Source organism: Pieris rapae, chromosome 10, assembly GCF_905147795.1.
Source record: "Pieris rapae chromosome 10, ilPieRapa1.1, whole genome shotgun sequence".
NCBI classification, from domain to species: Eukaryota; Metazoa; Arthropoda; class Insecta; order Lepidoptera; family Pieridae; genus Pieris; species Pieris rapae.
This window is the reverse complement of record NC_059518.1, coordinates 9,880,700-9,892,587: the sequence shown is the minus strand read 5'-3', so window position 1 is coordinate 9,892,587 and position 11,888 is coordinate 9,880,700. Positions and strand designations below refer to the sequence as shown.

The following is an 11,888-nucleotide window of genomic DNA, read 5'->3' as shown; positions in this document are numbered from 1 at the left end:
ACAATTGGATGAAATTATGCCATTAACAAGTTAAACATTTAATGGCGGTGCTGATTCGCCATGTCCAGGCATTTCCTGCGAGTACCTGTACTCTGATAGCCATACCACCTCCGATCTGGGACTGCTTATTCGAGCTGACACTTACTCGGAGCTCTGCTATTTACTTCAGTACCTGTCACCCGGTAGGTAGCCGGACCTACAATGATGATGATTTCTCGTTCCTATTCTCCTCAAGGTTAAATAAATTTAATAAAACCAAGATTAAATTCATGCCACATACGTTTAATGCCATCAATCTTACATCTATATTATAAACATATTTACAATTATTAGTTCAAAAAGATCACAGAGCGTTGAATTTATAAGTGAAATACTTTATAACTTCAAGAAGGTATTGAAAGTTAATAAAAAAAAATAGTAAATATTTACTAAAATTACTTATTCTAAATTGAGTACCAGGTCAAGCTGGCTTTAAACCCAAACTTCAATATTTGCTTATATAGTTGAGAACGCAATACTGATGCGTACACACTCGAAAATAATTCCTAATTAGATTTACATAGGTAACTAAGTTCATATCATCTGTGGAATGCATGTTAACTTATATCGTAACAACAAGAAAACACATCAACTGAAACCTATAAATACATAATAAATAACAAACATGAACATTGCTACCCATTATTTAACATAAAAATATTTTTTTACTAAGCGAGGAGGCTCATCTGATGTTAAGATATACCGTCGCTCATAGACAGTCATATGGCCATAGAGCTCTCAAGTGCCTTGCAGTCCTTTTAAGAATTGGTACGCTCTTTTCTGGAAGGACCTGAGTCGAATTGGCTCGGAAATACATGAATAGACAGCTGGTTCCAATACGTCTAGATTTTTCTCGAAACGTGACGTACGTAAACTCGGAGTTGGGGGTTTTGAGCAAAGCAATAATTGTTTATAAGTGCGTAGAAGCAATTAAATATATACTATTGAAACAGTTACACTTTGATTCAATGTTCATCATTGTTTTGCTCGAAACCAATACACAACACTCTTGCTTATTTAAAACTTAATTAAAGCTTAATTATTCATAATAATGTTAAAAAAGAGGGTAGTTTCAAAACGACGTTACTTTTGTTGTTGTGACATCACTATACATGTATTATACTAAAATCAAATTACAAGAGTCGACTTTAAGTCATATTGTGAAGTCATAGGATAGGCTTTCATACTTTTTTTTAATTACGTTTATTCCACATAAAATAAACCGAAACTTTTTGAAATCCACACCTTTCAAGTGACATTTGACAGAAAGAGGTTGATCGACGTTCCTATTCTTATTTGATTTACATGTACATTGTGGTCTGCGTCCAATATACATATTTGAATTTTACAGAAATCAAATTATAATTCTACTAAAATATACATGCATTACAAGACTGCTGGAACTAATGTAAAGTAACTTCACAGCAGCGACAGATTTTGGACACCTAGAATTATTATATAAACTAGGTAACAAAGAAATATCTAATTCCAAAGCCAAAATTAATTCGCTAACATTTAGAAACTAAATTCGTTAAATAATATTACGATGTAAACTCTAATAACGACCCTAAAGTGACAGATGTGAAGTTTGACTAAAGTCAATTGTCATTCTGTGAAGTTGTCTACTCTGTGGCAAAAATGGACAGATCAGTGACGTAGTTAAAACAGAGTAAAAGGTTAAATGTCTATGTACGCTATATTGTCAAAACTCAAAACTGTTTCGGTAGAGTCAACAAAAAGTACAATTTCACATTATCTCATGGGATTGTGACATATCATCAATCCGCATTTACTGATTTCGTCTTAATTCATTTGCATTAAGATGTTTTTCACAATGCACAAAAAGATATGTTAAATCTACGGCATAGAATTTTACGCAATCCAAAAGTCGTTGTAAAATATACTTCTGTGACGATAATTATATGAATCATAATTGAATTAGAATTTTGGATAGGCTTCAAATATTTATTTATTATTAAATGTTTATTAATAGTGCAAACCCTCTTTTATACATACGGAGTATTTTGCATTGTATAACCATAGACAATGTTTCGTTCGATTTTGATTAGTGGCATCTCTAGTCAAACTAGTATAATATCGTCGTTACAATTTCACCTCTACGATAATCAACTGTCAAGGAAAAAATAATAAGTAAAAAAAATTTCAAGTTTCGCTTCCCATATTTAACTAACGGCTACTTCATATCGTTTTTGGGATGAGAAAATACACACAATACTATTCCCATATCAGAACAAATAAATATTCAGTCTTGTGAAGATTTATGAAATTCCTTTCATAACCACTCAGTGAAGTGTGTTCTTACGTATTCGTAAGTACGTACTGACATACCTTAAACTCAAAAAATCATACCACATGCAGAATGCTGACCGCTACTTGCTATTAAAGACAAAAGCAAAAAGAGACAAAAATGTATGTAATGTGTTTTATGAAACATACAAAAATAAATAATAATTATAAAATCTTTCATTTCTTATTTATTTAAAAAATCAATATAGCAGAGCTCTGTTCAGTATGAATCAAATCTTATGATATTATTAGTAGGTGTGTAAATCAACGTAGTTTCTAACGAATCTAATTATCAAAATCGCACCATCACTTTGCCCCCAAACTTACCGTAGATAACGGGGTTTAGTAATAACCAAAATTTTGTCATAAAAATTCCCGTTAATATTACAAACAACTTGAAAGGAATCTCATCTTCAAATAAATAAAGCGTAAAAACCGCTCTGTACAATTTCTAGACTAGAGTAATGTCGCAGGCAAAAGTCATTCTATTATTACGTATACAGCAGACACCGTGACACTAACAAAATATAACCCTTAGTATACATTTCTTATTTTTATGCTATAACTAATAATTTTGATATATTTCGTGTGACAATTGAAAGGATAGAGATTAACCAATATGTATGAAATTCTATTACATGATATTACAACTTGTTAGGCGTTATAAATACTGGTCAAAATATTTCTGGCTAAATTTTTAATAATAATAAAAATAATAAAACCACTTGTGTCTACGACTGTACTAAACAATCAATGCGACAATTTTTCCTTACAAACTATAAGAAGCTCACTTAACTGCGAGAATTTGCTTGACGCCTCTTGAAGCATATTTCTGAAAAAAAAAATGTTATTATTCGACTTAAACTGAACTTTCAATAAATTATGGTTCATACAAATTAAGCGATATATTTTTGTAAGGAAAATAATTAACAAAATTCATTTATTATTTCTTCGTACAAATAAAATTAAAAAAAAGGTTTTTTATATCAGTTAGGGACTACCCACATTTTTATGTCGCATGAACTTTTGACTTAAAACACCTGTCAATCTACCCATAACTACTGAATCGGTATTGATGAAACTTGAGACTTGATAGGACTTTAGTTTGATAAATTTGTGGACATACACCACTTAATAAATAGTAATGAAGCCTAGAATTATCCGATTCCAACAATCACAACATTTTTGATGATCCTACCAAATCTCTGTCTGTTGCTTTAGACATAGACATTACATTTATTACTAACAAATAAAAGTAAAAAAAAAAATTGGGAGATAATATTTTTTTTAAGGAACAAGGTTTGTTTTAAGTACGTATTGCGTGTGTGGTGTGTAATTGTCAGGTCATAAGGATCCATAAGGATTGTTAATTTTTTAGGTCTCACACTCGCATATAGTTATCTAGTGCAGCTTATTAATAAATATACATATACTATATTCATTACATATACAGTTAAAACCGATTACGATGACATTGTTTGGAACATACCGTTTTTATTGACCATAACGTCATCGGTGTTACGACTATCGGTTTTTACAACAAAATATGTAAATAGCATCCAAGGCCATATATGTACAATAATAATGAAATATATTAATTATGTATTAAATACCTGTATTTATTGCAGAATATCCTTAGTTGATTCCTGGATATAGTTTTGTCTAAACTCAGTGTAGTTAAAGATTCGCTCAAAGATTTTTCCAGTTCACTTAACGCGTCTTCTTTCATATTAATACTTTCCTCAGCAGATAATACACTAAAATATAAGTAAATTAAATTACTAATAAAAAAATAAGCTTTGTTTACAAACAAATAAATAAATTTATATAAAAATTCCCAGCCTGTTCAAAATCACAATGGCGCGCGAAGAGCGACTGAGGTCCCTTTGAGCATGAACAAAAAACCGACAACAAATGGATCGCAAGCGATGTGGAGCGCGCGATCGGAGCATACCCAAACCTGGTTGGGGACCAGAAGGCCAGCTTAGATAACGGTGAATCCAGAGTCGAGGAGGTGCTGCAACTGAAGGGAATCTGAAGGAAGCGCTGGAAATTTCTGGAGCGTGGAATGGAGTGTGAAAAAAAACTTACCGTTGTATATCTCTCGCAATGGCGTTAATATTTGTTGAAAATGTATTCCACTTAAGGCTAAGTGATTGCAGAGATTCATTTGCCGGCATTTTGTCCTCTAAACTGTGAGCGATGTCGGCCGACGTCGCTAGCTTCGCACTAAAACATATATCAATAGTTATACAATAATAAACATTGGTTCGAATTAATGCAACTGCGGGGATGGGGGGCGGGGACTTGTAGTATTCTGACGTCTCGATTATTCAGTACTAAACCTCATCATACCAGGTCAGTGATTCAGGCGAACCCGAATCTGCATCTTTTCTTAATTCGCCTGGTCATTGAGAGTATATTGGCTAAGTGTGCCACACACAATCTATTTTCTCTCTCTTCTTCTCTTTCTATTTGCGGTTAATGAAGGTAAATATCTCGAGAAAACCGACCTAATAAGCATCGATGAAGATATCACAACAAATATGTTTTTCCTCCAATCAATTTTGTTTAATAATAAATTTGGAACTGGTATTATTATTTATAGAATAAGGGGAAAACTGATCTGATGTTAAGTAATACCGCCAGGTTCAATATGAATTATTATTCAACAAACACAAGACAAAATAAATTTTCAACTCACCAATAACTAGAGCAAACAGTCCATAGACACTCGAAAGTGTCGACAAGAGAGTCCGTATTATCTTCCGTCTCGCTCGCACAGTCGCGCGACAGTTGCTCCACGCAGTTTTTAGCCAATTCCATGTATTCGGGTATTATCTGACATCGCTTAGCGACATCTAGACACAATTCTTTGAACGTTGAAACTTCAGATTGGGTAATTGTTTTTGCATCTGAAAATATAATTATTTCTCGTAAAAGCGATCAAGCATGTGTGGCACAGGAGGCTTATCACCTGCTTGCCTGATGGCACCCAATAACCAGTGTGCACAACATAAAGGCAAACAATAAAGGAGAAATTATATAATACAATAAAAAACGGTCTAAAACGGTTAAACTAAACTAAGTTGAACTATTTAGATTTGTAATGTTCCAAAGATATTTTTATAGAACAGGGGGCAAACGGGCAGAAGGCTCACCTGATGTTAACAACACTCCATGGTAAATGCGGTAGAAGATGAAGAGTGACACCACATCTTCTTTTTTAGAAAATTTTTTTATAATCCTTTTCTTTTAATACATTTCATTTGATAATCTCTTTCTTTATAAAATTACTTTCTTTATAATAACTTTAAAGACTTCACTGTCAAAAGTAAAGGGTTAAAGTGAGAGAAGAGAAGCCGATAATAAGCCGATATACCGATGCCGTATGCGTGAGAGAAAGTGAAGCTAAACACGACAGGCGCCATAACGCGTTACGTAACGGAGCAGTTTACCCTCCAAAAGAGAGATCGAGAAAAAATACACGCAACAGCGTAACTACTAAACGAATACATGTTCTTGATGTATTTCATTTACATATACAGGACAGTAAACGCAGATTTTTAATTTTTGTATATTATCATTAGCTTATTTTTCATGATCATCTATCTGGGCCTAAAGCCTCTACCTTAGTAATAATTAATTTACAAAGAAGTTTCAATTCTGACATGTGAGCTTTGTCGGCACGCACTTTTTTTAATTAATAGGGGCCATTCCAAGTATTACATTAGCACTATATAGTGTATAGGATGGTCTTACATTTTCTTATAAGGTGATTACGTCAACAGAATTTTTTACACATATTATCCACACATTGTCTATGCTTGAAAACAAAATGCATTTTAGAGAATTCCTACAAAAAAAATACGTTTATGGACTAAATTATTAGGAGCAATGTTGACAGGTAGGGGAAATAAATTGCGGTAAATCTGCTCACTTGAACGGCCCTATATACAACAAAAAAATATTAAAACAAAAAATGTTTTGATAAAATATCACTAACTCTTGTTTTGCAAAGTCGAAAGTGTGTTTTTCAAGTCAGTAATGAGGGGTTCGATTCTCGGAAAGACCTCGTTAAATACAGCAATCCAATGTTTGAGGAGGCATTGTAGCACATCGCCTAAGGTCCATGGAGGCGTTTTCACTATCACACACTGCCACAGATTGTCATATTTCGCTCGCATTTCACTCTGAAAATATTAATAATTGTAATAAAATTGAATTTAAGTACATATATAATTAATCTAAGTATATAAGTTTTAATCCTCTTCAACGATCGGTGGACTAGAAAGCTGTAACATTTATTTAATGATGTATACAATCAATAACCAAATGCATTAAGAAATCATTTACCATGAACCCTTTCTTTATATCACAGCGTCAACGTGGTTTGTTAGAAAGAGACAACATATACAAGGATAAAACACTGATTTATTTTCTATATTCTAATATATTCACTAATTTATTATATACTTTATATTGGTTTTTTGATTAGGTAGATAGATGGGTAGACCCTAAGAAAATTTTACTAAGAAAATTTATAATTCTAATAAAGGCGGTTACAAATCCCATTTCTTTCTCACGTAATGTATCGTAACACATAAAAAACGGAACACAGATAAAAATCCTGTTGTATTTTTCATTTTCTATCAACAAAAATAATAATTGAAGAGTGAAAAATTCCAAACGGAGCGAGAGCGCGCTCTTTCAACAATAGTAACGTATCAGAACGTGTGTATGTGATGTGTAACACATGTGTGTTATAAAGACTGATTAAAAAGACATTTAAACAGACAATCAACATATAAATATAAAAAAGGCAATTCATAATTTCTACTTCAATACTATTGCAGTGCAATTGAACAGTTTTAAAAGTACTATTTTCTCTTTTCATCACAGAGTAAGCACAATGTGTCAGAAAGAGACCGAAGATTTTTATATACTTAAATGCATAAAGTGCTCATACCTCTAATATATTAGCCAGTAACGGATACACAATCTCACTGGCATGCACAAAACTCGCATACAATTCATCTGAAGCCGGCTGAGGTTTGTTCTCCAACATATTCATAAGCGAATCAATTCCTATATATTCAACTGCATTTATATCCGCCTTATTGCAGAGGTTTTTATCATTTGATATAAGAAGCTGAAATATAAAGGTATAATCTGAAATATTTTAACCGGAACTAAAACTTAAACTTGACAGATTTATAAAAGCTTTTATTTTGTGTAGTCTGTGCGGACATAGATGAAAAATTCGCAAACTGTCATAGTAGTACTCTTTTTGCACAGACTTTAGTATTAACATAAAGAAAAAAAATCTTGTTTCAAGAGAGAAATTTAATAGGCTAATGAAATTAATTTAGTAAATAATTTTAATACCAACAGAACAAAAGCATATATTAATATAGTTGTTAGTGTATAACACAACTTACCACATTCTTATTACGTTCCACTTGTTGTAAGGCACAGTTTAATATTTCATCATCGGGCGTTTCACATGGATAAATGTGGCAATTCGCATCTCTAAGTGATTGACCTGTAACATAGGTTTACATACATATGCAACACATAATAAAAATAATACGTAAATAAATTATTTTTAAAATTTTCTATGGTTTATATAAGCTGACAGCTGACTAAATACTAGGAAGAACAATAAAGTTTTTTAACTTTAATTAATATTTATAAATAATTTATGTAATTTGCTTTTAAACTATAATATATATACACTTTGCACCATAATAACTGGTGTTCATTCAAATCTGACTAGATATATGTGACTTTTTTTACCTTTGATCCTAGTATTAACTGGCAGGGACTTATACAAATAATCCATGGCTGCTCTTGCTCGTTTTGACAAAGAACTGTTACCATTATTATTATCTTTTAGGCGATCTAACTCATTTATCACCCGCCAAGGAACCAATAGATTCGGTGGTTCACTGTAACCTAAAATTATGTTATATATTATACACACATGAAAATTCATATAATTAACATTTGTATTTATCAAAGACTGTTAATATAAATTTAGTTATTGTAATGTTATACATTTACTTCAATTTAGTATCTACTTTATTATAATTTCCATCAATATTTTTTTTTGTTCTTTAATTTAAAAAAAAGTAACACTAAAATTCTTTTATTTATTCCCTATAAATCCACCCAATGCATTTCTTCAAAAACTACAGGTTTTGATACTTGATTTATTGTCATAGCTTGCATATTAATATAACACAGACCTCTCAAGTGTGAATTTAGTACATTTTTAATTATATCCAAATGATGTATAAATATATTTGTGTCAACAACAAGTACAATATCCTTATTATTTTTGTCTCTCTGTGGATTTATCTGTGTCTCTTTGGGCTGAAATTAAATAAAAATTATAAACAAAAAAATATAAAGAAAGCTTTCAAAAATCATTAGTCATAGATTATCACATAGTAATAAATTTGCTAATCATTTCTACATATGTGACATAAATGAGGCTGCATACTAAGGAAAAACTTTTGCATATATTGTCTGCTTAATAATTTCCATTTTCATGCCATGCATTCCATTCATAGTACAGTGAAAACCGTTTACAACATCATCATTTAGTACAATATACCTTTAAATATATCTTTAAATGAATGAAATAAAAAGCTTCTTTTTGATCATTTTCTTTCTACCTCGTAATTAGTTCTGCTTATATATATTTATTTTTATAGGTTAACCTTTTTATTTGCTTTTAAATTTTTGTCTATAATTATTTTTATTTATTATTATTGCTATTTTTTCTTTGATTTTGTTTTATTATATTCAATTAGTTATAGTAACGCATGTTTTAAGTTTAAGTTTTTTGATTTTTTGTTTTTTTGTTGCTTTTGTTAATTGATTTTTTTTGTACTCTACCCTCTGATGGTTTTTCTTTAACGTTGTGTTTCTCATTAGGGTTGCCTGGAAGAAATCGCTTGTAAGCGATAAGGCCGCCCTTTGCCTTATATCTTTTGTTACTGTTTTTTTTTATTTTTTATTTTTGTTATGTGTGTTTTTGTATAAGGCAATAAAGGATAAATAAATAAATAAATAAATATACCGTAATAGTTATATTGACCAAAATAAAGGTCCTGGCTGAATTCTATTGTACTTGATACAAAAGAATTCACTTGTAAGCTTTGCCTTGCAACTATCTATTTTTATGAGCAAATATGAGTAGCCTCTTCAATGTTGTTATAACCAATTTTGACTGTATTAGTTAATATTGAGAAGTAGGCAGGTTTGAAGAGTAATATTATTAAGTAATTAGTTAACAACTTTTAGTAAATTAAAAAAAATATAGTTAAAGTGATAATACATTTAAAAGTTCTATTGTTAAAATACCTACCTCCCGAAAATCCTCAACTTCCATTGCTTCAGAATTTGAACTTTCTAACTCTCGGCTATTTAATAATGTACTTGTTTCTATTTCCTTTGAAAGACTGTTTGAATCTTTTGGAGTATTTACTTTGTAACCTAATTTTAATTTGATAGCAGATACTAATTTGCTTGCTTCTGAAAACTGTGGTGGTGTTGCCGGGTGCTTAGAAAATGGATATTCTGGTGTTTGATTACAAATACCTTTCTCAATATCAGCAAATGTATCTTTTTGTTTATCATTATTACAAAACTTCTCAGGTAACTGTGCTTTCATTGAAGATATTATTTTATTTGCTGTGAAAAACTGGGATGGTGAAGGAATAGAGTGTATGTTGTCATGGGTTGGCGATTGGTTTGCTTTATCATTGGGGCTTTTGTCTGTGGCTTTTGATGGATCATTTGAACTTTTTCTTTTCAGAGAGTGGCCACTTTCTTCCTCCTGAACTTCTTTATTTAGCTTTGCATTTAGAATTTCAAGTCTTGTGCTTGCTATATTTTTAGCCAAGTTTTTCTTACTCTTTTTGTTTTGGTATGATGTTGAGGGCTGATGTTGGTTGTGTGTTGATTTTAAGGGAGTCTTAGGAGTATGTAAACTTTGGTCATTTTCATGTCTAACAGTCTCTTTCTTTTGAACAGAATAATATTTTTTGCCATCAGATTGTTCTAAAATCAATGAAGTCATTAATACACCTTATTCTATATTTGTCCTATGCAACTAAATTAAGAAAGCTCATTTATGATCTTAAACTCTACAACAAAATAGTGGTCAAGGTACAAATAAAGTAAAGCAAAAAAAATCTCTTTTACCTTCTTCTTTTGGTCTTTGCTTTTTATTCGCTGAAGAACCCCCAATACCATCACTTTTTCTTTTGTTACCTCTTCGTGCAACTTCGTCTGACCGATTTCTTTCCAATTTTTGATGTTCTCTTTTGCCCACTTTTTTATCTTTATGATCTGTTGGCTATTAACCCGTAGATATTAATTTTTAGAAAATCCTGGAGTGAAACGCAAAAAATATAAGGAAACATACCTTTGGTTGGGTCCATAGGGATCTTCCTGTTTTTTTGTTGAAATAGTACTTCCTTCCTGGATTTGACTTGGAAGTACATAAAACCCAACCATCTGGAAGCTTTTCCTCGTCCGGTTTTTTAGAACTCATGGCGAGGAAATAGAAAACTATTTCAATTTCCTATAACTTATTTGGGTTTCTTGTTTGTTAAAATTGACAATTTAATTCTTCTAACAATTGTTTTGACTTCTGACTTTGATCGTAAGCTCACTCTCAATTTGTTAATTGTCAAATGGCTGTATGTCAGTATAGTTCCCATGGCAATTGGCACATAGGGACATATTTTTTTTTTATGGGCAGTACTAGGAAAATTGGATTAAATGATCATGATACTGTTATTTTTAGTATCAGCGAACATGAACTATATTGGTTGTGTATATATTATAAGAATGTTGTCGTAAATTACTTTATGTACTAATCATTGAAATGTTTTAAATAAAAATTTCAATTATACAAATAATTTAAAACCTCATTGAAGTTTTCAATACGATACCCGATAAAGAGGTGTTTATCATCAATATGATGATGTATTGATCAAATCATTTCTATGGTATTACTGATAAGGTTTTATACTTTATCTATATCATATAAAGGGCGCAGACATGTTTTGTTTCATTACTTCTAGTAGTTGACATTTATGCCAAACATCATAATCATTTGCACTGAGCATTGGCTTGTGTGGGCGGTTCGTTCATACGTACGGCATGAGAACTAGCTTTATCCATAACAATTAACGTAGGTCTTATTAGATTTGTAATTAGGTTGCCTGTCAACCATTTTGTAAAATTGTTTATTCATACTGTGGTTGTACTCAGCAGATACACGTCTTGTTGACCTATGCATTATTTATTAAACAAGGTTTACAATGACACACCTAGCTTCAAGTTAAATTTTAAATGAACCTGTAATATTTTTGATTTGCCAGCAATTATTCACAGAACCAGAACCGTGAACCATGACTGTAAAGTCTTTTCTAAATAAATGACTTAATTATGACATCCAATTTATTACGGTCTTCAGCTTCGCGGGTTTCTAGTTTCTACGCTTCGAAAACTGTTACTTT

The 11,888-nt window shown here is 31.4% G+C and overlaps 1 protein-coding gene across 2 annotated transcripts; it reads right to left on the bottom strand.

The window, feature by feature from the left end:
* Nucleotides 1–266: 266 nt before the first annotated feature.
* LOC110999263 (transcriptional protein SWT1) lies at nucleotides 267–10,998 on the bottom strand. Of its 2 annotated transcripts, none has more exons than XM_022268235.2 (12): nucleotides 10,787–10,998; nucleotides 10,564–10,717; nucleotides 9,725–10,419; nucleotides 8,598–8,724; nucleotides 8,146–8,304; nucleotides 7,788–7,891; nucleotides 7,316–7,498; nucleotides 6,353–6,539; nucleotides 5,051–5,261; nucleotides 4,438–4,575; nucleotides 3,960–4,103; nucleotides 267–3,178 (listed from the first exon to the last, which is right to left on the bottom strand). In XM_022268235.2, exons 1-12 carry the CDS (start codon nucleotides 10,913–10,915, stop codon nucleotides 3,097–3,099), a joined length of 2,313 nt encoding a protein of 770 aa, XP_022123927.2. In that variant the 5' UTR covers nucleotides 10,916–10,998; the 3' UTR covers nucleotides 267–3,096. The 2 variants fall into 2 exon arrangements, with proteins under 2 accessions (XP_022123927.2, XP_045485753.1); XM_045629797.1 differs by having other exon boundaries at nucleotides 10,564–10,710; nucleotides 10,787–10,886.
* Nucleotides 10,999–11,888: the final 890 nt, after the last annotated feature.

What these genes read in the sequence shown, in the direction of transcription:
- LOC110999263 (XM_022268235.2), bottom strand. Translation starts at nt 10,915, where the DNA reads ATGAGTTCTAAAAAACCGGACGAGGAAAAGCTTCCAGATGGTTGGGTT. An exon ending in TGGAACGTAATAAGAATGTG is followed by an intron (nt 7,499 to 7,787) that starts GTAAGTTGTGTT and finishes TTTATATTTCAG; the next exon opens with CTTCTTATATCAAATGATAA. An exon ending in TTCGACTTTGCAAAACAAGA is followed by an intron (nt 5,262 to 6,352) that starts GTTAGTGATATT and finishes TTATATTTTCAG; the next exon opens with ATGCAAAAACAATTACCCAA.